This window comes from Zosterops lateralis, assembly GCF_965231275.1.
Source record: "Zosterops lateralis genome assembly, chromosome: 7".
Classification (NCBI taxonomy): Eukaryota; Metazoa; Chordata; class Aves; order Passeriformes; family Zosteropidae; genus Zosterops; species Zosterops lateralis.
The window spans coordinates 10,511,539-10,538,017 of NC_139767.1; the positions used below are offsets into that span (position 1 = coordinate 10,511,539).

The 26,479-nt window shown below is 37.9% G+C and overlaps 1 protein-coding gene across 4 annotated transcripts; it reads right to left on the reverse strand.

Annotated features, from left to right (window-relative positions):
• Positions 1-421: 421 nt before the first annotated feature.
• Positions 422-26,199, reverse strand: BOLL (boule homolog, RNA binding protein). 4 transcript variants are annotated; one of them, XM_083865513.1, is made up of 13 exons: positions 26,045-26,199; positions 22,580-22,656; positions 17,749-17,892; positions 14,755-14,846; positions 12,616-12,670; positions 11,552-11,630; positions 8,938-9,104; positions 8,339-8,410; positions 7,632-7,679; positions 7,314-7,439; positions 5,765-5,839; positions 2,361-2,427; positions 422-521 (listed from the first exon to the last, which is right to left on the reverse strand). In XM_083865513.1, exons 3-12 carry the CDS (start codon positions 17,875-17,877, stop codon positions 2,410-2,412), a joined length of 861 nt encoding a protein of 286 aa, XP_083721639.1. In that variant the 5' UTR covers positions 17,878-17,892; positions 22,580-22,656; positions 26,045-26,199; the 3' UTR covers positions 422-521; positions 2,361-2,409. The 4 variants fall into 4 exon arrangements, with proteins under 4 accessions (XP_083721639.1, XP_083721638.1, XP_083721637.1 ...); XM_083865512.1 differs by having other exon boundaries at positions 22,580-24,986; XM_083865511.1 differs by having other exon boundaries at positions 24,859-26,199.
• Positions 26,200-26,479: the final 280 nt, after the last annotated feature.

Sequence of the window (26,479 nt, forward strand, 5' to 3'; positions counted from 1 at the left end):
GGCAAAATGGGTTCAGCCTTGTAACTAATATATCTTTAAAGTTCATGTAACCCAGAAATCCAAGGTGACATTATCTCCTTAGTAAAGTATGCTGGTTTTCAATCTGGGTTAGTACCTGAAATACATACAGCAGGCTGTGTTTCAGAAATCATCCTTTTGTCCTGTAACAGGGTTTCTCTTAAAAAAGGAAGTGCAGGGATAAAATTATTATTTCACGCGGTTTTACCTGACCAAACTACAAAATTTCATGTCATTACCTGACAAAAAGTAGTGGTATTTTAACTGAGGAACCTGCAGGGAAGTCAGAAGTTAGGAACAACATAGCCTCTCTGTGATAGATATTTTAGCAAAATACATGGCTAAAAATCCCAGTGTTTTACAGCATCTGTAGAAGGTAGTGCAAAATCTTCTATTCTGTAATCTTTTCTAGGAGGAAACCGATGACTTCATGCATACTGAGGTTTCAGACTCACAGACGAATGATGCAGAACATTTCTTCTCACAGAATAGGACCTCAATTCCTAAAGAGAGGGGAAAATGCTGTGTTGTTTCTTCCATTCCAAAGTGTGTCCCATTTACTGCATTAATAATGCTTCAATGAATTGTTACAGTCCACTATTGCTGGACAGACTTGGTTCAAAAAGGAAAAACAGATTTTCATTGTGCACCTAGGTCATGAAGCCCACAGTGGCAGGAAATATCTTCCTCTATTTACAAGCATGGAATCTTAGAATTAGCTCAGAATTCTTTTACTAAAAAAATCCCTTGGTTTTGTTTATTGTTCATACAGTCCTACTAAATTATATCAAGTTATTAAAGCAATTGTATCTTCTTCATAATTAGATGGGAAAAATTATTTTTACAAAGTGTACAGTGAAAAACTATGTAACCAATTCTATATATTTTTTTTTACTTTAGCATTCTCTGTAATGTAGATTAGAGCAATGCTTTACTATGGGTACTTATAATAAAGTTTACATTAAATTTTTAGTAGCTGACACAAAAGTTGAGCTAAAGAACTGAAGGCTGTTTTATTTGTAAACTGAGAGGCAATGGACTGTGCTTACAGAATTTGTCAGTGTATGCCACTAGCTGCTGACAAAAGGATGGCAAGATGCAGAAAACACAGCTACCATTTTAGGTACTGGCACAAACAGATTTTAGAATACTTGTACTACTCTGTTTCTTCTTCCAAAGTTCAAATTCTCGTACAGTCTCCTTATCTCAGCTGCTCTACACCCCAAATGTACACTGCCCATTTCTTTTACTCTTTACTTAACTATGTCATATGACAGATTCAATCTGTTCTTTTTTCTAACCTTATTTCTTATTCCAGGCCTATTTTAGCACTTTCTTTTTTGTTCTGTTAAATTTTACTTTTTACCCTCTCTTCTGACTCTCAGTTTCCTAAAACAACCAGTTACAGTTCATACACCTCTATCAGGATATCCAGCCCACTATAATCTCAAGATATCAGTCTCTTTCCATCATCTACTAACTCCCCCATCATGTTGTGCATTGCTTTTCAAAACTTCCAAGGTTCCATGCTCTTTAGTTTTCATACCAGCTTTACAGAATTTCTATCCAATGTATTTCTCTTTTTCTTTAGTTAGTTAAACTTCTGTTAGTGTGGGTAGGACACAAACACATTCTCTTTGGTTTACTGAGAAAATTACACTCAGTTTTACACTGGCAGGCTTCTAATATTTGTTTAAAAACCACAGCTGGGGATAAATCATACAGGCACAAACATAGACATGAAGTCACATCTTAACATACAGCAAGGCCCTGCTACAAATCAGTGAGCTGTTTAAAGGCTATCAAGTAAGAAATTGACTCTAATTTTAAAATGTGCAAAACATGTATTCTTCCCTAAGCCTCCTTTCATCAAAATCTTAATTTTAAAAAAATCTAAGCAACAAAAGGAGGCAGCATTTTCACAGTAAAAGCATGCTTGAACACCTGCCAGAGTATAGCCTCACAAACATTAGCTACTGTAAATTGCACAAAATAGGGAGAAAAAGGGAAGAAGTTGTCAAAAGGGAATTAAAACGGTTTTCAGAAACAAAGAAATCATACATTAGAAGTAGTGAATTTTTCATTCTTGTTGAAGGAAAACAGCATAAAAAAATCCCATATAAAATTCAGGCAGTTAAATGAAAATGATTATGGAGTTTACATATACATTACCATCCCAGGAATGAATGACACTGATTATACAGAGTTCATTTTATGAAGAGAGAATTATTAGCAAGTGTCAAACTGCAGGAAGTAAGTGATGCTGCAGAGTGCACCAGATCTGAGCACATTGTATTATTCACTAATTCATAAATAGCAAGCATTGCAATGAAACAACTGACCCCAAATTCCACAACTGGCAGCTGCTGACTGTTATGTTGATGATGGAAATCAGCCACACAGGAAGGACTGGACATAAAAAAAATAAAATAATAAAAAAATTAATCAGTAAAGACAGACTAGAGTGGCCCAAATGCTTTAATAGTGAATGCACCATAGGGTCATCAAGTAAAGAGAAAGCAAAAGAAAAAAAACCCACTCAACTGAAGAGCAAACAGAAAAGAGAAAGAGAAGTTTCTAAAGAGAACACAGAATGAAACAACATGAGAAAAAGCATACACCCCCTGTACCTTGCCATGTTAATATCAAATTAGCAAGTGGAATTTAAAATAGCCATTTTAGAGGCAACAGACCTAGCTGCAGCTGGTGACAAGTCTCTTGGCAATCATATAACTAGAAATTTAGATTCACATTTCTTAGCTAACATATCTATTAACAAAAGACTTAGCCTCTTTCAATTTCACTTACCTATACAGAAAACATGCAGCAATACTTTTTGTTGTTTCAGATGGAATATTAGACAATAACATGCAGTACAGGTATAAAATAACTTATGATAACAAATGATTACACCCAAACTTATGAAAGACACGATTTACATAAATCTACCTGCATGTGTATCTACACAAACATTTACAAACACATGTATATTTATATGTTATTATACACACTGAACACAAATCTTCCCTTATTACTCTTAACTGCAGAGAAAAATGGTGTGCTATGTTCAGTTAAATTTACAGAACACTCACAACCCAAAGGCTGTCATGCACCATTATGATCTGAACACAAACATCCATGAACTAGAGCACAAATGACACTCTACTGTCTGGTACTGTTGATGCCACCCAAAAACACTGCTTGACACCAACTATGGGCAAAGCAGTAACTATGATAGACAAGTAACTATGATAGACACGCCTACCCCCCAAAGGGGACACTGCAGCTCAAAAAGGTAGATAAGGAAAAAAAAAAGCTAAAAGCATGAAATAAAACAAACCCTACCCATCCACTCCGTCCATGTGCCAGAACCTTTTACTCTTTGCTCACTCTCTGTAGACTGCAATTGTGTGCTCAGCTCCTCAGGGGTCCCCCTCATATACACACAAAATATACAACAAACATCCACTAGGCCAGTGCTGCAGAACTTAAGATAACCACTTAACCAAATCAAAACTTAATTCACAGATATTTGTCCTGGGCCTGAAATCAAAGATCACAAATTTCAATCCTCCCTCAAGTTGCCACTGTTACTATAGCTCAGGTAACTTTTACTACCAGACACTATTTAACACATGCCCTTTGGAAGCATCCAAACATTTATCTCCATATTAGAAGATGATATAGGATTTGAAACATCCAGTAGAGATGAGAAATCTTCTCACTTCCTAAAAAAAATGTGTCACCTGGCAGCCTTTGAGAATGAATGTCAGCCTTATCCATCTGTATAGATGTAAATATCTGAAATCACTTCCACATGCTCATCAATACAACATGCTACTAATTGCCAAAAGAATTAAGCTTAAAGTAAATATATTCAACATCATTAGCAAACACATAATCACAAGGAGGGAATGACTATTTTTGATTCAAACTTGATCTTAATCAATACCAAATTTGGATCTCAAAATAATTTATTTGGAAGTTGGAGGATGCTGTCTAATCTTCATTTAGCACTATTAAAAACTCTGTACTAAAAATTAGCATTTTGTCAATGTAACTCAATAGTTACTACTGGTTCTACTGATGGTAGAACAGAGAAAATGATGTGCTGTGAGCTGCATTTCAAAGCTCTAAGTCTCCAACTGTCAAAAATATCTGGATACCAGCTGTAACATCCTACTCTCACCACCTGACTTACAGCTCCTGGGACAAAGCCCAGGAATTGCACTGGGAGTACACAGTGCAGCAGAGGCAATTAACAGATGACCTCCAATGTACAGCCATTACTTCAGGCACCTGCTTTCTTTACGTGGCCACTACTTGGCAGTTTTCAAGCAGCATCTATATTTGTGGGGGTATTTTAAGAAGACTGCAGCCACCAGGCAGTTGCCTTCTGCAGCTGGGGAGCAGGTGGTAATACCACAGCCATTTGCCCAACACATAGCAGTGTGCTGACAACATTTGCCTTTTTCAATCATCGATGAGAGCTCAGCCACACTGAAAGACACAATGCAAGCTGATCATATTCATTACCTAGGAAACATATTCAAACTCCAAGTGGGTATGTGAAAAGGTAATATGAAAATTTAAAAAGGAGAGCTATATTTTAGAACTACTAATTACTAGCAAATGAAGCTAATGAAAATAAAACTTAAAATCCAAAGACTATTCAGCACCAAGCTGTAACAAATAGAATCAGAATTCAGTAAGACTTTGGAAGGGTTTAACTATCTGCAAATCTACTTGAGACCTGAACAGAGCAAGCTTTCAATTCTAGGTAACAAGACTTCTGAGAAAACAGGAAAGAATGAACAAGAAATATAGGGCACTTTATTCCAGGACAACACTTGGGTTACATCCCCCTCTGCTGGAAATACCTAGTACATATTGTTACACAACAGTCCGGGAAAATGCTAAGAAAAGTAAAATAAATTTAAAATATGTGGAAAAGAGCACTTATAACATGGCTTTTATTTACTCATGTTTAGTCTTCTACTTGCAGCTGAGTAAGTACCTTTCACAGAAGAGTAATATCAAGTGTAATATCAAGTGTAATAGTTACTGACAACTTCAGATCTCTGTCATCAGGCAAATCAGTTCTGACATATTTTTACATATGTATTTGTTTTATGTGAACAGCCTTATTTATTTAGGCAAGAGTACCTTAAACCAAAGGAATTTTTGGAATTTGGGAATCAGAAAAATTCAACAACTTGCATCAGGTGACATGAAATAATATTGAAATTGCCTTTCTAAATCAGAACTGCACAGGAATACACCCAGAGGCGACTGACTGGGACAATTTTTCTTCTCCATGTTTCAAAATCCCACCTCTCCACAAACTGAGGCTTTTCTAAGGCTGAAGTAATGAGCCTAATGGTCAAGACCCAAAGAAACAAGGATTTGTAACCACCACTTAAAAGACCTGAATGATGTTCACCATTTTCTCTTAAAATGTTTCTTATTTGCAGTTTACTTTGTAGCTCAGTCTTAAAATAACTAGTCATGTTTTGACTTCTTCCTTTCCCCAAATAGTTCCAAAATAAACATTTGTCCCTCTGTAACAAAACTTCAAGATAAGAAAAATCTCAGTTTCTCTCTACCATTTCCCATTTCCTTATTTATCATTTCATAAACAAAAGACTTTTTTCATCCATTCCCTTCTTGTCTTACTGTCACTGCTTCAAGTAAGAAGACAGCAATACTGCCGTGCTTGCTGTAACTATCTTGGTTTGATACTCACAGCTGCAGGCATGGCTATGTGACTCTGGACATAGGGCTGGTGATGTAGTGTTTGAACTCCATGATCAGAATACAGCTGATATAAAAAAAAAAAGAAAATAAATTAGCACAAAAGCTTGCTTCACAATGTTAAGTTTTTAAGCCTTTCATATGAATTTAGAATCTGTAAAACTTCAAATTTTGGGCTATGTTTATCTGAACTATTGACTTTTTACAAACACAATTTCAATCTTAAATCTATGTTTTCCCCACGGATTTGTAAAGTTTCGTAAACTTCATTATCTTAAATCAGTGTCAAAAATCACTTTCCTTGACAGAAGCAGCAGCTTCTCTGTTACAAATCCATTTCACTCAGCTCTAATGGGAACAGTGTTTAAACATGCAGATCAGCACACTGAAAATGTAATTCCCAGCAGTATCAGACTAATAAAATATTTACATACACAAGTAATACAGACTATTATTGGAATTTTACACAGTTCTTCTAAAATTTGACACACTGCTTCCTTTAATGTGAACAAATTGCCTACCTGTAAACCAAGAGCACATTATATCCAAATATTCCTTAACTAATTTCATCTATTTTCTTAGTGCTCAGGGATTTCAGATCTCTGTACACCTTTATATCAAAATCATGAAATAGTGAAGGTAAAATAGTACTGTTAATAAGATTATGACTATAAAATAAATACCAAGATTTATGCACTTTCAAAAAGGAAAAAATCCCTCGTAACCCAAGCCTTGTATTGTTCAATATTTTTGTAGGGAAATTAAATTACTTCAGCATGCCAGAATTTTCCACTTCAGATGTCTGAAATATCAGTTTTGGAATTTCTCTTGTAGCAATAAAATACCCATTTACTTTTGGAACAATACTTGATTAAAATATTAATAATTAGATATCCTAATTTAACATCTATTTTGGCATCCTTGTTCATGAGGAATGAATATTTGAGAAGTACCAATTAATACCAAATTGAAAATGTATGTAATTCAGTTTTTCTGTAGCCATTTACTATGATTTTTAATATCCAATTGTGAAGAGATTGGTTGAATGATTACGTATTCTTTGCTTACATTTTTTGATTCTAGATCAGTAATAATTCTAATGCTTAAGAGATTTTTAAAGTACAATAAAGCACTGCTAATTAATTCTGATTATCAGAATATTTAGAAACAAGCTTCTACTCACAGAAAAATCTCTTCAGGAAACTACTGTGGTTCAGGGATATTGAACGCAACATTCCAAAGAATGAAATCTCATTTTAGCTAAACATTACTTGCAAACAAAACCAATTGACAAGTCCTTCTATTGCTGTCTGTAATACATTTGTGACTCCCTAAAATATTTCAGAATCAAAGCATTCTCCTAGACAGGAAGAAAAATTCTAACTTGAGGACACCTGAAATTATTTAACAACAACAACAAAAATACCAGAAAAGTTGACCTAACTGCTCTAACAGCCAGTGCTTAAAATAAAAGATTGTATTTTTGAATTACAAATAAGCATTCATTTTTCAGTATACTTTTTAAAACATTTTTAAAATACCTCAGGAACTGCAGCTTCCATTAGGAGAGGTGGAGATAGACATCCACCTTCCTGGTTAATTCCTATTGGCTGATAAAAGACTTCAGATGGTTGCAGATACAGGAGTGGAGGTGAAGAGGTAGGAGACTGAAATAAAACACATTTATTCTAATAAATTTTATGATTTAAGCAGGATAAAGAGAAGAGCTTATTTTACAGTCTTCTTTGCTACAAGAGAAAAAGCTTTAAAATAAAGTATCAAATTAATCTTTGGTAACCTAAAGAAACTAAGTGAGAGGGAAGTGGATAGAAAATGCTGCAACTATGAACTGTATTTACCTGTGGAACAGACCACTGCCACTGACTTGAAAGACACTGTGCTGGTGCCTAAAATTGAACATGAAGATGTCACTAATGTGGTGAAGAACAAATACACATAGAATACTATTATTCTCAAATCTGTAATTAATTCTCAACTAAAAAGAGGAAATACGATTTATTCAGGAACATGGTTTTGTCTATTTTCACTGAGCTTCCAACTTGACCATTTCATAAAACTTCAAAAATTACTTAAGTCAGATTTTAACACAGGTGCTCAGAGCACAAGAATCAATGCACCCAAGCTGGACCACTAAAAAATGTGGTAGCTTTAAGGGAAAAATCTTTTATGATGAGAAGGGTCAAGTATAGGAAGAGTCTCTTCAGAAATGCAGTGTGGAATCTTGATCATAAAACCCAACTAGACAAGTATCCAAGAAACCTGATCTAACCAGCCCTACTCTGAGCATGACTTTGGCTTAGATGATAAACCAGTTGTCCTGCAACACAAAATAAATTGTAATTTATTAAACTTTCACATAGTTATATAAAAAAAATTAAACTGTATTCTAGTGAAAAATCTTCAATGAAGTTAAAATACATTTCAGACTACTATTATGAACAATCTTTTTATTTCCTAAGAATAAACAGACCTGAGACAGTGCTGCAAATAGTACTGCATGGCTGGAGGGTTAGTGATGGTCTGAAAATCATTTTCAAACAGATACCTGATAATGGTACGTAGGAGACTGATAAACAGGTGGAGCGACCATTACAGGTGAACTGGAAACAGAGCGAGACTTCAAAAAAAAAGAAGTTACAAATCTTAATGCAGCAATTTCATAAATTACCACTCCTATTACACACAGCTCTGGTGCATTATAATGCTGAACCACCCCTCACCCTTTAAAAATCATTGACAAAAATTTAACCTACACTTGAGCTGCTTCAAATCCAGTATCCCTAACAGCTTATGTTATATCAAACAAATGTCTCTGGCATATTCACACACACTTTTCTAGAAAGCACTGGGCCATCACTACCCAGAGACAGTAAAACTTATTTCTGGGGCAAGGCCCAGACTGATTATGAACTATCCCGTTCAGTAGGTCACACCATAGGAAAAGTCCTCTGTAGAAGCAAAATAAACTGAGATGTTATTTAAAAAAACCAAACAAAACAACACAAAATAAATAGTCTAATATAAGGAAGCCATTTAAATATCTAGCATGAGGCATAGCTGAAGAAACTGAAGTAGAAGGGACTTGAAAACACTGCAGTTATCCTGGTCCATAGGAGAGCATAAATACCAAAATAAATTCCTTACTGGCCATGGCTGCTGAACAGGAGAGACTTCAGATGTATGAAAATAAGCCACTCCATTATGGTAAACATATGGATATCCACTGGAAGTGGTCAAGTACATTGTACCAGCTTCTGGTGATACAGCAGTAGTTGCATACATTGTTCCAGCTTGTGGTGTCACAGCAGAACCTGGAATAATATATTTTAAAACTTATTTACAAGTAACTTTTTTCAGAAGTGTACACCATGAAAAAAAAATCACTTTTGATCTTCACAGAAAGAAAGCATTCAAAGGAAAAACATGAAGCAGTGTGTCTAATGCCATCCCAATTCCCTCCCAAACACAATTACAAAGCAGATGGCTACAGGATGTCTCCAGTGCTAGATGGGAATGGCTGCAGAAGATGACATCCATATAAATTACCAAACACAACATATAATATAGGGAGGTTTCTGGAGAGGAAAAAAAAGGGAATTCTGAAGCTGAAATCACAAAATAGTAACATAGTACAGAAAAAAAATCAGGAAGAACACGATATAAACAATATCACTAAGTAAGCTTTAGTTTTTCATCTTGCCTTGCAAAGGTAAAAGCCACCATGAAGTGCCATTTTATGAACAGACAGAACACTGCAGAGATCACCAGAATGCTCAGTAGAAGACCAAGAAGGTCCCTCAGGGATTCAAGAGCTTTTATTGACAGTAAGAGTTTGACTAATTCCTAGAAAAGCCTTAAGACACCTGGATACAACACAGCTGAAATATTATCCATAGACAGGCTAAGATGTTTCTTAGGATAATGTTAAGCACATGTTAGGAAAACTAAAGGCTGTTTTAGCTGCAGTAAGCAATCCAGAACAGCACTTACTGGTATTTCAGATGAGGAGATAAACACGATGCCATGGCCAACAATCCTGTCTGCTGCCTACCAATTGCATTGCACAAACTTTCTGCCAGTGTTGTATAAGTCACCGGCAAAGAAAAAGGAAATCTTCTCCATCAAACACAGAAAATTCACTGATGAAAAAATACATTTTGATGCTGGGGAAAAGTAAACCAAGTAGCTCTCCCAGTTATGTTCAAAGCTCTTACCACAAATGATCCTATGATGCTAAAAGAGCTAAAAGAAGAGCTAAAAGCTTTACAGTATGAAAGACAAGCACTATTTATGTGGGCTGCAGAGGACAAGAGAATATTGTCCATCTCTTTAATTCTGTGAAATATAATGGAACCACAGCTCCACAGTGACAATGCAAGTCCAGGTGTTCTGGCTTCATGAACCCAAGATGGGCTGCAGTAGCACAAAGCATCCTGGTGACTGAGATACACTGAGCATGAGAGCAGACTGAAACCAGGCCCTAGGATGTGTCTGGATGTCACTATGATCTTGTATCACAGATCTATCCTAGGCATGAGAGACAACAGGACCACAAATAAAGATCTCAAAAGAATGCAACAGCTTTCCTCAAAAAGCTTTTTTTAAGATTTTTGTTTACCCCTCTGTTGCCTCAAGTCTCAAAACACAGAGGTATGCCCCTTTTCTACCCATATACATGTTCATTGGAAGAGTCAGAGGAAGGAAGCCACACAAGTCAGGCAACACAGCTGAGAAAGTACAAGTCAAAGATGAAAAGTGAAACAAAGCTCAGCAAGAAAATAGCATACAACCTCTTGATGTTGACTGAGCAAAGATCATACTGAATAATTTCTAGAGCAAAGAAACTATACAATTAGAACAAGTATTCCATTTCCCCATGGCAAATAACAACCCATACACTCACACAAGGGAAAAGGGCTTACTTAGGCATGAGGTGGGGAGAAGGCAAACTTCCTGTCTTCAGCAAGAGTGTCTGCACCAACAGCATTAGTGCACACATAAACTGCTTTTAACAGAGCATGACAAACTAAAGAAAGCTTCAGAATTAAACCAACATTCTTCTGTATTCTTGCCTCAGAATGAAGACAAGCAAAAGGATGGTTTTTTCCTAGCTCTTCCAAAGGGTACCATAGGACAAATACTAAGTGAAGTCCCAAAGTACACTTCATTGCCTGCTGCACTTAAAAAAGAAACCTATTTTACATCTCTGACACACAGACCCTACTGACACATCTCATCTAAAAAGTCGGTGATTTACAACCTTCATTTACAGTATCCATTCAATATCTTAGAACAAACAGCTCGAGAAGAGAGTAGGGACTGGAATCACCTCATTCCTTATGGTTTCTACCAAAGAAAGCAAGATGCAACAATCCTGATAGATTTTAATAACATAAAAAAATCAATGAATAACAATGCAACTAACCAGCAGAGCCTGCTTTATCCTCTTGAATATGTGAGACACACTAAATGTTTATATTTAAGGCTCTGCCAGGCAACTTGAATTTCCATTCAGTTTATTCTAGATAGGTAACTCTCTCCAATAAAGTAAAAGAAACCAAATATTGAGAGATAAAAGTGTCAAGAGACCATAAATCTATATATTTCAACATTTCCTCTTGCATGCATTTGCTTCCACTGCAAATCATTCTGAGCATGTGCCACAGACAGCATTAGTGCAATGCATGACCAGGTACATCTTGGTTAAAAACTTGTATTCACATTGTGCCAATACACAAATGCAAGTAAAAATACATACGAGCATTAGGACTCCGCACTTGTTTTCTTATTGCTGGTCCAATATTCAATTTCTTATCCTTATAGTTGAGTTTTTTAGCCTGGAATTAAAGAAAGAAGACATTATTATTTTCTACACTGATCTAGGTGTCTGAGAAGTGAAAAATAACTTAGGTTAGATACACTGAGCATGAGAGCAGTTATGCTGAAACCAGACCTTAGGGTATGTGTCTGGAACCCAGTGAAATACCTCAAGGTCTGTTTTTAATACTAACACATAGTTAGTAGACAACATAAAAGGAAGTCTTGGAGATGTTACTTAAAATGGAAGAGTAGGACAAAAACAAAACACAAAAACCAGAGGATAATCAGAGCTTCATATAACAAAATTCAAGAGTATAAAACAAAACCCCATTTATTTCATACATAAATTGAAGCCTAGAAACTCAGCTTAAGACAGAGAAAGACACAGATGCTACGTGAGCTTAAGATGAACATGAAATAGCAGAAATGTGCAAAGATTAAAAAGGTGATAGAACTGTAGGACATCTAAATTAAAGACCTTACAGCACACAAAGTAAGACATTCTAGTTACAAAAGGGGCAAAATGGTACAAAATGGTATCATTTACAACATGGTACTCAGTACCACTGGTGTTTAGCTCATAGAAATAAAGCAGTTTAAAAAAAGCCAGGGGAAGACAGCCAGCTGACTCAAGAAGTTGCTGCTTACACACTTTTTTTACCCCACTAACTTCAAACAAAGGTTTGGAATTTCCAACATTTTAACCAGCCTGCTAATTGTGAGAAGGCAATTTGCACATCTCAGGTGCCATTTTCATAACTCTACATGTACCATAGACTAAGAAAATAGACCAGTGTCAAAGTCAAAAACAGTACTTCCTTCCTTCCTTAGTTCCAGAATAGTTCAGTATAAATCTTATCTTAGATCTCTTTAAACCATTTTATTAACTACCAGACCAAACTTATCTTCAAATGCAACTTGGCAGAGGATCAGACTACTCAGGCCCAGTATGAAATGAATTAATTCATTTAAGAGACAAACAGAATGGGGGCTGTCACTTACATCTTGTAAAATCTTCTGTGCCTCTTCTTGGGTTTCAAATGTAACAAAGCCATACCTAAACAAAAATGACAGAAGCTAAGCCTCTAGAGCTTGTATTTACAAACACAATGCATTGTTACTTGATGTACAGTACAAGTGACATTACAAGTAAACTAATGGGTAAAAAAACAACTGTAGTAGTAAAGACTGAACTAACAACTGTATTCTTAACATCTTCCTTATTACATACATTATCTAGTAATACATCACCATGAATGGCCAGCTGTTCCTGTTACTCAGCCTATGCCTTCAATTCCTTCACTGCTATTAAAAAAGGATTTTGATCTAAATCTTTCACTTGTTGTGGTGACCAAAGATGAGACACCTGGGATTTTTTTGAAGTTACTATTATACTGTAATTCACAGTACAGCTCCCACCTACTTCAGCAACAGCTGTGAATGCTCTACGCTGCCACAAGCACTATCCACTATTTTAAACTGAGTTCTCAGAAAAAGCAGTGGTGCAGCCATTATCTGTGAATTCTCAACAATTCTTACCATGATTAGCATTAAAAAGAGTTCCGTGGAGATCAAGGATGAAGCCATTCTTACACTTTGTGACACAATGTGTCTTTTACCATACCTCCTCGAACTGCTGCAATAAATCAAACAGGCTCTCCACTCAGAACTCCTGCTTTTCCAAACCCCCTCAATTCATTCCCAGAGTAATCTTGGCGGTGCTGCCAGTGCAAAGGAAGTATCTGAATGTATTCAACACATACGTAAGAAAACCAAAAACGCTTCCTCCCCCACTAAATGTGACTTTCTAAATTCATATCTTTTTGAAAACTTTTAGTATTTCCATACACATGATTTGTTAGGGTCAGAGCTCATTTCTTAGGGTCAGATTACAGAAGGTATGAGCCTCTGCCTCTCCTGCCAGCAGATCATATTTTGCAATACAACGTATCATTCTCTGTGAGCATTTGTATGCTAATTTAAATAGAGGTTCATTAAATCTCTGACCAGCTGTACTTTCAAATCTGTGGGCTTTTCTTGTTTGTCTTCTCCAAACAAACCTGGAAATATTTCCAAGTTCAAAGAAGACAAAGTATTTTCCTGTCTGGGACCGTACCTTACCCAGACTTTTCATTCTGTAGACTGTCTGCAAAAAACTAATAGATGTAATCACAAACTCTTAAGTTTTTAAAATCACTTGTCAAGCAGAGACATATGTCAGCAATCACAACTGCACAATTATCATGGGTTATACTGACACACACACTGCAATTCTCAGACACTTCTTGGTATTTACTAAAAGGGCAAGAGGCTTGGTGACAGATCCAGGACCAAGTCTCTGATGTCATGCAAGTGCACTCTGTGTAAGAGCTGCAGCTCAGCACATAAATTGCTGGTTAAGCTTAAGCAGGTTAAGCTCTGACAGCATTAAAACTGTCCTTACTGCTCAGGAGAGAACTTTAGAGGTGAACTCTCATGTACATTGCTTTTTGCTTCAGTCCTCTTTCCTCGCTTTTCTGGCAGTGCACTTCCCCATCTTATTTATATCACCATCCTTTGGGGTACAGCGATAATTTTACTCTGCAATCTTAATCTTTCTGTATTTGTTCTTTGTCATTTCTCCTACTGGTGACTTCCAGTTTTAGTCTCTGTTTTATGCAATCGTGATTTAGTATCAGATTTGTCCCCTATGCTGCTGTCCCAAAAATCTTCACACAAAAATCTGTTACTGCCATGCACTCCAGCACAATCAGGTGTATCTCAGCTCTTCCTCCACTTTAGGCTCCTTTCCATACTGATTTTCAGTAATAGAAATAAATATATTTAATAACTTAATAACCTTGCTAGGATAATCTACTTAAGTAATAGTCACTAAGAAAACCTGAAAAAATGGAAACTATTGATTTTGTCCTAGCTGCACACAGCTTCATCTTATAACAACATGATTCACAGAGTTTTAGTTATGCAAATTGGAGACATTTATATAGACATATTTAAGGGCAAGAACAGATTTTTGCATACACAGAATAACAGAAACATCAATGATAAAATATTATGAGGTATTAAAAAAAATCAAATTTACTATAGTCAGCTTTCTGTTATTTTTCAATTTCCACAATACACTTATTCTACTATACCAACCCCTTTGATACTCCAGCTCTGTCATTTATTATCTTCACTTCCGTCACACTGCCATACTGAGCAAAAAACTTCTTCAGGTCATTTTCATTAGTCTAGCACAGTAAATCAAGAGGAGGAAAAAAAAGGAAAAGTTGGTTTTCATAGTTATTCAATTAATTAGTTCAACGTTTACCGTAAGACTATTAACGGACATACTTTGGATGAAGTTTGCTACAAACTAATTATGACCCTGCATATGAAGACAGAAGAATGAGCAAGTATGAGCCTCAGGGCCCATTTAACTACTGCATTAATTATTCAGTAATAATTCTAGAAACGTCTCAGTAGATTTATGTAACAACTGTTCTTTTACAGTTAAGATCACTGAAGCAGGTGTACTAGAGCTGAATTTTAGTTTCTGTTAATTACGTTCTAGAGCAGTTTACAGTACGAAAAATCATTGCCATACTTTCAACTGCAACACAGCAGAGCATATAGATACACACAGGTCACATAAATAAAAAAAAATCCCCCTAAACCACAGTGATTTAGTGTTCAAATCCATGGAATATCTCATGAGCCCTCTTTCTGAAGTGGTTTTAACATAAGAATCTGCAAAAATACATGCAAGTACACTATAAGAACTCCCCATTGTGAGTAAGAAAATGTTATTTCAATGGAGAGTGGTCTAAGTCAACTTGGAAGGAACTGCCCCCTTCCAAGCATGCAGGGAATAAAACAGCTTTTTAATGTAAAGGCTCACCTAAGCTTTGTGAACACTCCTCTGCCTTCTGTGAACCTTTTTTTACAATGTAAGCATGTATCACATGTGATGCTGTAAGCACCACATTTGAGTTTTAAGTTTTGCTCCACACAGCCCTTAGTTAATGGTGCACCTAACACTGGGAGAAGCATGGTTACATGCATGCATCATTCATCTATACTTCTCCTTAACTTAAAGTATACCAAGTACTGTTATACTTCTAAGTGAATGACTTTGACTGTTTGTATACAATTCAGGGAATCCTCTCCAGCACCTCAAAGGTTTATGTGCCTAATCCAAGTGTGAAATTGATCAGTGCTCACAATACTACCCAAAGACATAAGGGCTTACTACACTAGACTATGAATTTGGAAAGACAAAGGTTTACATGCAGAGCAGTGCATTGATGAGGAATAAGAAGGAAATGTTGTTCTAAGACACACAGTGAAATCTGCAAACATCTGTGCAAACATGATACTTAGACACTTACAAGAAATACATCCATGACTTGCATTATCCTGCTTTTGATAAAACAAAGGTCAGATTCTTTAAGGAAGGTAAAGGCTTAGCATTAGCCTATGCCAATGACACATGGCCTGCACTAGCACTAAGGAAAGAGCTCTTCAGACCAAGATGAAAATGTTCCCAACTGTAGCTTCCCTTGCTGAATCGTTTCTCTAAATTTGAGAGACCAGGTGTTTCCTCTTACAAACAGGAATCACTGCCATGGTGATAGACAAAATGGCAAAACCATAACAGAGCTTGTTAGAAAGCAAGTAAGTTTTTGCTGATTAACCGTTTTCCGTTTTTCACAAAAATAAAGTCAACAGTTTTTGCATCAGGTGACCTGAATAAGTATCCCAAAAAAAAACCTCAATACTTTTTGCCATGAGACTGTCAATAGAAAGCAATTCAAGACTGACATATGAACCCTATGAGGATTAGACCAGAAATCTGAGGTGGTATTTGATATAAAGAATCACACCAAATAGATGAACAACTTAAATTGCTATAGAGGTTTCATCCCTTCTATTTCCTCTCCTCTCTGGAAAAAAATTCCATCCTCTATGATTACAAACATGCTTAAACTGCTGTTGAAAATAAAATCTCATAATAAATTTTGAAATATCAGCAACTGAATCAAGTCAAGAGACCCTTTAAAAAGAACAATAAGTATGATAATTAATAGAAATATTGATGTTGGACAGAAAAGTATTTTAATCTTTGAAATTGCAGCGAAGACAGACAAGAGCAAGAGAGGTCTTTTAGCTCCAGTAATTTGCTTACTATTAGTGCAAAAAGCTACTGTGCCACCTTATTAAAGTCCAAATGTACTGAAGGTCCTGTACATTTTAAAATATGAACACCTCTATTTGAATTATCTCAGCCAAATAAACCAGAAGATTCTGGAATTTCTGGCGTTTGTTATGCAAAATAGTCTGAGTGAATTGCCAATTCTCGTTCCTCTTCAAATGAGGCAATACTCAGAAGGTCTCAGGCTAGGAGGATTAAGGCAGGGAAGATACTCTTGGTGGGAACAAAGGAACAGCTAAGCAGACCATGCATGTTTTGCAAAAGTCAACGGCTTAATTAATTATCTAAAGCGGAGAAGAGAGGAAAAATCCTTAACCTTAAGCTTGTCACAAAAGTTAAAAGCAACTGAAGAAGGTAAGAGTGGCACAATGTTCACTGCTATTTAAAGATTTTAGGGAACACACAAAGGCACAAGCATTCTAAGAATTAAGATCGATACTGCAAATTACCCAGAGAAGCTTACATACTTCTTTTAAAAACAAACTCTAGCCTTTGAGAAAATTACTATGGGGAGGACTACACACACTGTAATTCTTTGTGTGAATCAGAAGTGTGAGAGGAAAAAAAGCCACCAATGTTTGCTCCACTGGCCATAGGAAACATTGTGACAGTTTATTAAATTACACTAAGTGGTATACATAAAACCTTCTACATGCTTTTCTGCTATCAGCTCTGCTGATGAGGAAAGCTATCTCCTTTGAAAAAAGAAAACTCTGAAGAAGTGGTATGTCAAAAGCTTCCAGCAGCTGAGTGTACAGAGTCAACTTTGTAGGACAGTTATGCAAATTGAGGCTTAAAGCTTTATTCTCTGCTGTAGGTTTGGCTATTGAAGTGAACTTACCAACTAAACAAAAACATATTACTGTGTCTCTCTTTTTTCCCCTTGATTTTTATACAGTTATAAATTATAATTTAGTAGCGAGAAGAGGGAAGAATACCTTAAAATCAATTCCTCCAACAAAGACACGATTTGGAGTAACTGTTCCAAACCTTGGAGAACCGATCAGATTGTTTAACCTCACCGGTGACACAGTGTTGGGACATGAAGGTAAAGATTCTGTTTGCATCTGATCAGTGGCCTGCTAATTAAAAGAAAACATTTTCAAAATCTTACATGTTATTTGTCAGCAAATGAAACAACTCTCAACAGAGACAATGCATACGGAATTTTCTGGAAAGTACAGCAGATACGGAACATTAACCATGTATTTTTATTCAGAATGTAGCTCAGTGTTTAAACACAAGCTCAATCTTAACGAATTCAGTAACTTGGTGAATACACACTGGTCTGGAGTCCAACATTAAACACTCTTCCAAACTGGACTTGGTTCAACTTGCAAAGCACCCTGCTGCATAATCTCAGGTTATCAATTCTATTATACAAAATAACTTCTATCTACTGAAAGCCCTTATTTTAAACCAATATAGAATGGACATTTTAAACTCAATCTGTATTCTCACACACATCTGTGTAACTCTATTCTCTGCAATGGCCTCTGGTTCATTTTCCAAGTGCCAAGCACCCACAATTCCACCACATGAACTCAACAAGCTCTGCACACCTGATGAAACAGGTCTTGAAGAGCAGTATTTTAATTCAACGCCCTCTTGGCCTACAAACACAGCACACAGCGGTCTGAACAGAAATTCCCTCTGCAGAAGAACAACCAGATTCCTTTTGCCCCAGTAAAGGAACATAACACAACGGGATATCTTGGAAACCATTATTTGGTGAAGCTTGCCTGATGTTTTAACTTCCAGCATGCTTACACTTGTCAACTGTGAAACAATTTTATTGTAAACCCTTTTCAACACAAAATAATACTGCCTTACAAAGTCAACCCTAAGTGTGAAGATGATAGCTGGAAAGCAGCCATGCAGTTTTGTCACCAGCTTCTCCAACAGGATTATCTGATACTTCTTTAGCTACCTAAGAGTTACTCCTACTAATTCTAAGTAATGGGTTAATGCTATTACTGTGGCTACCTTAAAGACAATAAATACAGCTTCGTTCACATGATTTTAGTTTTAGAGAAGACACGAGTCCTTTCTGAATGTACTAAAACACACACACTTGGGGCAGAGGAAAACCTGAGGTTGTTAATCTGATCTGTCCAAGAGAATCTAATCTAGTGTGCATCTCCCCTACTGGGAATGCTACTCAAAGAGCCCAAAGTGCATTTTCTCCGTACACGTTTAAGAACTGACATGTTAAAATAAGCCACAAATGCAAAAACACCAATGGAAGAAGTGAGGGACTAAACACACCGTTTATGAACTCACACTAGTAAATACAGTGAATCTCAGCGAGTTTTAAGTGTTACATGTTAAAATTTGTATTGTGATAACCACTTCTTTCATCATCTTATCATCACCTTATCATCAGTGTGGCAATAAGAAAGCAGTCTAAAAATCCAAATATGTGCCATCAGCACATCACTTGTCTACCGTTTCATAAACTTCCTTTTTATCAGTCTCCCCAAATAATATGTATGTTAATCAGTATTTATTATGGATTACTTAGTGCGTCTGGCAACCGGTCATTAGTGGAATGGCTGTTTTCATTTTTACCCTGAGCACCGCCACGGTCAGAGAACCCAACTCGGCGAAGGCCCGGGGACCCAGCGCCCGGGACTCCCGTAGCACCCGTACTTTCGGCAGCCCGTGTGCGGTGAGGTCCGAGCCAGTCCCGGTCGTCCCGGCACCGTGTCCGCACCCCCGGGGCCTCCAGCGGCTCCTCCACAGCCTGAGGCCGCCACGGACAAAATGGCGGCCCCGCGCGGCGGGCGCGAGCCGGGGCGCCCCAGCAGGACGGCTCCTCTGCCCGCCCGCCCTCCTGCCCCCCGGCCCGGCCCGGCCCGGCCCCCGGCCCCGCGGCCCTGCCGGGCTCCTCACCGCGCCCTCGGGATCCATCGGTCCTCGCAGCCGCCTCGGCCCCGGCACGTTCCCGGCACGCGTCGCGCTCCTCAGCTCCGCCTCGCGCCCGCCTGACGCGCGCGGGCGGGACGGGCCTGCAACGCGCGGGGGAGGCTCGGCCTGGCGGCGGCGCCGGACTCTTCCTCGCCCCAGCGCCCCGACGGGTGCCCTTCTCCGGGGAAATCACCCCCTTCGCAAACCCCTCTCCCCGCAGCCCCCGCGTACTTTGACGGGATCGCTGCGATGGCGCTTTTGGCCCGGCACCGCCCGCCTCAGGGCCCCGGGGCTGCCGGTCCCGCCGCGCCTCCCGGAGCGGGCGGCTCGCGGCCGCTGCGGTGCCCGGAGCCCCGGCCGCCGGTGCCGGTGCCCCAGCGGGGGTCGGGCGGCCCGGCCGGCTCTGCGCTCCCCTCCCCTCCCCGCGGGTACCGGGGCACCGGGACAGGTGGTCCTGGCCGGCTCCCCCCGGTAGTAGCTCTGAGGAGGGTGCCGGTACCACCCTTCGGAACCGTGCTCTGAAGCTCTGAGTCAGCCCAGGAGCCTCCCTCCCAGTTTCCCCGTCACCTGGGGAGGCAGGAGGCAAATCTCCGCTGGGTTTTTATCTTCCCAGCTATGGCGTGAAACAGGGAGGAAAACAGGGTCGTACATTTCATCCAGCCTCTGTGGGAGAAATACAAAAATGCCCAGGGAGGCAGCGTGGCTTACCAGGCCATACTTCATGGGGGTCAAAACATAGTTTAGACTTAACGGCTATGAATGTGAAGTAAACGTCATTGTTTCAACTCAAATAATCTTCTAAGGTTCCCAAAAGACTTGAGTAGGCAGGCTAGCTTGAGAACAGTGGTGGGTCTGGGATGACCTTAGAGGTAAACTTTGGGATCTGCTCGAGAGAGCTAGAAAATAACACTCACCTTAATGACCACTCCCCAAAATGCTCCAGCTCAAAATATTCTTTTTTTCACCCTTAGTGAACTGGAGGAGAAGCACTAATAGTAATGCTTCTGTCAAGGGTACTTCTGTGGTCATTTACTGAACTGCACTACAATCTGCTCCTCTGTTCCATCATTTCATCTTGTCTGCAAATGCATTTTGCCTTTAGAATATCTCTGGTATTAAACAGGTCTGGAAAAAAGAGTGATTCAAATGCCAAACTCATAATCGATGCAAGTACAAAAGTACAGCCTGACAAAAAACCCTTGATCTGATGACAGCAGGAGCTGGTATGCAGAGAAGTGTGTGCTGAGAGAACCATACCAGTGGGAAAACTTTTTCAAAGTGATCAAATATGCACAGGCTAAGTCACTGCAGCTCAATTCTGAGACTCAATGTCAGGATCACTACCATCATTAGTTACTCCCATGGTTTATGGTTTTTTGGAGCACTAAAATAAAGACTTCAAGGAAGAGTATATTGACAATGTCTATATAATATTTTAGTTGAATTCAAATATTTGTATTTTGCTTTATGCAAATTATACCCATCCCACCTAAACCAAACAGCCCTTCACATCATTTAACTCTCCAAGGCACAGCACAGACCTGCAGTCCTTAAGGGACCCTACACTGCTTCTTAATTTTTTGGTGTTGCTTCAACACCTATCAGCTTCTGCAACACTACTCATCACACAGAATAAAAACCCACAATCTTAGAAAAGTTTCTAATAACTCTGTGCCTGTAATATATAACAATATAACGCTTAACTCCTGCTATTTTTTTTAGCTGAGAAAATGGTATAAAAGCAAAGACAATTTTAGCAGAGCTGATAGGATTTTTTAGAAGTACTTATTTTGTGAGATTACAGAACACTGCTGAATTGCATTCATTGACTTTTATGAATATTTATCAGACAGCAACAAAGCTTATCCCGAGAACAGCACTACAATCTAATGATGTGAAAGGCAGAATAGCCCGAGCCTTTCATGTTCTTCATATCTTAATTTGGGGAATTTAAAGTGAGAACAGCTGAAAGAATAAACAAACATTCAGAGACATGAAAGTGTATTTTACATAGTTTTAATTGTTGTATCTTCTACATTATACCTCCTCCTTTAGTTAAGAAACCCAAATCTGGGACATTCACATTTAAAATAAGACAGTTATGACAAAAATGGGATTTTTGCAAATAAGTGAGAAAGACTGAGCTATTTTTTACTGTGATGATTTAAAACCTGAAAATTCAACATACCTATAAATGTAGCAAGATTACGAGTAGAGCTGGTAAAAAATACTGCCATGCATACAAAATTTGAATATCACAACAAAGGCTGCTGGGCTGCCCTGGTGCTGCATGGCTGCTTCATTAAGGGAATTGTTTCCTGGCTGAGGGAGCCACTCTCAAAGGAAGTCAGGAGTGTGACTGTTTTTCCTGATTCCACATGTCAGCAATATATACAGCATAAAATGATCTGCCCTGCTGTTCTCTCCCACATATTAAAAGGCAGTGCTGGACAGTAAAAAGGCAGTAAAAGACAAGAGTCTGACTATGCTGGTTCCTGTAGGTTTTTGCCTTTTGTCCTTTTTTTAGCATCAGAGAAAGTCAGAGGTTAAGTGAGGAAAATAAACTGAGAAAAAAGCAAGAGAGAAAAATAGGGAGAAAAAATGAATTGGGAGGAGGAAAGGAATCCTCCAGGCAGAAAAAGACAGGTATATTTTATGAGTAATACAAATTGCCTTACAACAAATTGCTATTTCACTGATTCACTGACCTTGAAAAGACATGCTACCTTTTTTGCTTCTATTATTGTTATCTGTGGATAACAGTGCTAGTTTTCCCACCAGCCTGTTAAGATCCTTTCATGGAAATATAAGCATTAATATATCCTTGTCAGAAAGTGTACCTGATGAAAGATTACTTACTTCCTGCTCTGAAGTTCATAAAAATGTCTCTGAGGATGTTACTAGAAGATTGGCTTGTGTCTCTGTTGCATACATAACTGTATAGAAAGAAAAAACAAAAAAACTGTACCTTATGAAGATGATTTCTCACTGATTTCTCTTAGGAGCTTGTGAATGGATTCTCTACACCCTGAACCCAAACTGAAAGACCCAAGAGCTCTTTGGTATTCAAGGACTTGGAGGAGACCTCTTGAGGGAGTTAATAGTGCTTAGAAGCACTGATGGTGGCCACTTAAAATTTTTCTCTGTGTAAAAGTTATGGTCAGGGCTATGTGAAAAATGCAGAAGGAAGTTACTAATTTCTGGTAAGTTTTACATTTATTCAAATGGGTGTATTTCTCTTATATGACATTTCCATATTGCAGGCCCTTTTCCCACAACATTTTCTTTCTTGGGTTGGGCACATCTCTTTTCTCTGTGAGCTGTGTCTTCTCATTCCATCCCAGTTTCCACCATTCTCTCTAACCTTTGTCTCTAGCTCCTACTTTGTTTCTGGTTGCCCTAACAACATTCCTGCTCACCTCCTCTTGTCTCTGTCCTCCTGATTTAAAAACAATTATTAGATACATAGGAAAAACAAGAACTCAAAGCATTGACTTTTAAAATTGATTGCTAATCTTTCCCTACTTAACACTGAATTTGGAGAGGTTTTTCATTACTAATGTTTCAGTTAGAATCCAGCTTTATGAGATCACTTATTTTGCCTGTGTGATTCATTACAGGATTTTTATGCTTTGTTTCTGTTTTATTTTGCTCAATTTGCAACTCGACTCTTTTTCCTGCATTTTGTAGAACGTAGTCTCAGAGCATCTTTGAGCTCTGAAACGTTTTTTACCTTTTTCTTTCCATTCAGATCCAAGGGGGTTTAAGTGTTAGGACAAATAGGCAATTTAAATTAAATTTATTTGTAGTGGCTCATAGGAAATAACCCAATGTAAGTTTTGACCCACACTATGGACCCTGGGATTTACAAAACAAGAGACATCATTCTGCCATTCTTCCTTAGTTTTTTCCTGTCCTCCCCCAAATCATAAAACTTTGAAAAGTGCTATGTTCAAGTATGGCTCACTGAGGCTCATTGTCTATAATATATGCTCATAAAACCATTTCTTGGCATCTTTCAACATCAAACTTACAGAGTATATATGAGAAAAGCTTTGCTGCCTTTTGACATCTGCATAGCCTGAGGAGTTAATACAGTTGAATCTCCCAAATCTTGCTACCAAGTCTGACTGTATGTCTAAGATGAGATGAAAAGAGGGTAACTGGTTAGAATTAGAAGATTCTTCCAAACCACAAAGTGAACAGGTGACTTTCTAAGTTTGCCTAACTCATTTTAATATCGTTAGTCTGTAAATCTCTGTATCTGGGAGTAAAACACTCCTGGTCTTTGCAGAATGCTTCAGTTTTTGCTAATCCTGCTGTAAGGTACAGTGGGAGTTAGGAGAGGGTATAGATTTAACCCCACTCAGAAAAGACACAGATAAACAGTGGTTAACAATTTTTCCAATTTATGCATGTTATACTCCCACAGTGGCAAATTTCAGGAAAATAAGCTTACTTAGATATAAGTCATTAGGCTTTTTTTTCCACGTCGTTCTAACCTGACATTAAGGAACGTGAGATTTTGTAATAAAAGATTAAATACACTTCATCCCTGATGGAAAATATTTTTAATCTTCTTAAAATCCTTTTCAATTAATACCAGAGGAATTTAAGTTATTTTGAGGATTAGTCATTGTGATCATGATCCGATTGCCTTTTTTTTTTTTTTAATGTGACTTTTTCTAGTGAATTGAGAGAGGGGGGCCAAAAATGAAAAAGAACCAAGCATAATTTTTTTTTTCAGTTTTCAAATTCATATAACCCTGTGCTTAGAAGTGGTATCAAGGACTAGACCAGCCTGTGTATAATTTTAGTTCCAGTTTAAAAAGGAAGACTTTACAGGGTATCTGTTCTCTATTTACATATACTACCACTTTAAGTCAGTGTAGAAGCTGTAAGAAATGTTGCTGGGAAACACTGTCTTGACTTTTTTCACAGGAAACTAGCTTTCTTTGAAATGCGGCAAATGTGGGTATACCTCTTTCCACCCTTTCCTTCTGAGGCCAGTCAGGCACAGGTGATCTAAAGAGAGCAATGTACTTTTAACTCTTACTTGCTTTGGGTACATCTGGTTTAGCATTTTTGTTTGGATCCAGGAGCATTTTGAAGCAAATCTCCTGATCATCCTAACTTACCTGCTTGTTTCACATCACAGAGTAGTTTCTGAGTGCAAACTGATCTCTCAGTTGAAACCATGAGCTATTACACTTCTCCAATGTGCAGCTCTTCTATCCATGGCATTAGATCTGTACCTCCACCAGAACTGCCAATGGGATGGATTTCAGGCTCTCATCACCAACGCTCTCCCCACACAGACCCACTCCTATTGGGTTATTTGATACTTTCCCTCACATCCTTGTCAGGACTCCTCAGAAAGAACTGAAATGAATTCTTTTCTTCTGCTGGTTAGGCTACTGCATAGCACCTCAGTGGTCCAGGAGGCTTATGATTAACTTTGGTCCAAAATATGTTAAGAAATGCAAAAATCTTTCAGAGAGCACATGTTAAGAGGAGGTCATATGTCTGATTAACAGGCTGAAGAATAGCCTAACTTTCATTCTTGGTGTACTGACCAGATTTTCTCTAACTCTTTAACTACAAAGTAGATATGAATAGCTGACTCCTGTGGACATTGCTAGCAATTTCCTTCTGAGGTGGCCAAATTAGAGACTGTAAGAGTAGCTTTTGAACTAGAATATTACCAGAATACTTTCTATCCTCAGTAAGAGGAATTCCTGGCTAATAAGTATCATTTAAAACTAATGCTGCTTCCCCAGCAACTGTGCAGTTCGTGATAAGCCAAATGATCCCAAAAAGTGGCAGGTAAGTGTGTGGGAGCCATGTACATTTCTAACACTGAATATATCCATTGAGCTAGCAAGGTACACAGTACACCTGAACCTACTCCTAAGTAATTACCAAAGAGTGGAGGAAATGAAATACATCTATTGGATCATACTCTTCACAGTAGTTAGTAGCCTGAAAGTTAGCAACAACTACAATTAAATTTCTAGGTATGTGTCACAGCTGAAGAAATACTAAAAGCAATGATCAGAGGAGTTAAAAAGAACTCTGTGAAAGACAGTCATTGGTAAATGTTCTCATTAAGTGGAATTACCACCTACCTTAAACAAGAGTCATTATCATTAGACTTGAATAAGAATTCACCTTTAAGACTCTTTCAAATCCTCGAGACAATTTCTGTTATAATGTATATGACATGCCTTCTCTTCCCTCCCTAAAAACTAAGCAGCTAGCAACTAAACATGGGCAGTTTGAGAAAGCTTCACTGGTTGCACAAATGAATAAACTCTGTTTTACCTAGATTGTAGCATGACTTCTGGGATTATCTCAGGCTGTCCATTAAAAATCTTATTTTCAGTTACTTGTTAACTTCTCGAACTTCAATCACTTGGCCAAAAAATCTGAAGATGGGTGTGACTTATGATTGTGAATCTTTATGTAAGTGAAAGGAATTCTTGGTAAACACCTGCCCTTGAAAATCAGATTGGAAGAAAAAAAAAAAAAGTTTAGTTATTTACAAAACTAACACGTTTTACCATTATCCCTTAAGTATTTTCTAATGTTACTTTCTTCTTTATACCTGGTGCCAAATTTGGTGTCAGAATCACTTCCTTATCAGGAATCTGCTCTTTCCTGTCCTGTCCACAAAATTTGGTTCAACTGTCAACTGTTGCTACCTGCTATGACTATTTACTGAATCTATCTCAGATTTTACTCCCTTTTTCATTCCAG

Coding starts and splice junctions, on each gene's coding strand:
- BOLL (XM_083865514.1), bottom strand. CDS start 17,877: ATGCAAACAGAATCTTTACCTTCATGTCCCAACACTGTGTCACCGGTG. Junction 14,847..17,748: donor TTGGAGGAATTGATTTTAAG/GTATTCTTCCCT, acceptor TTACTGTGCTAG/ACTAATGAAAATGACCTGAA. Junction 12,671..14,754: donor AGAGCTGGAGTATCAAAGGG/GTTGGTATAGTA, acceptor ATTTTTGTTTAG/GTATGGCTTTGTTACATTTG.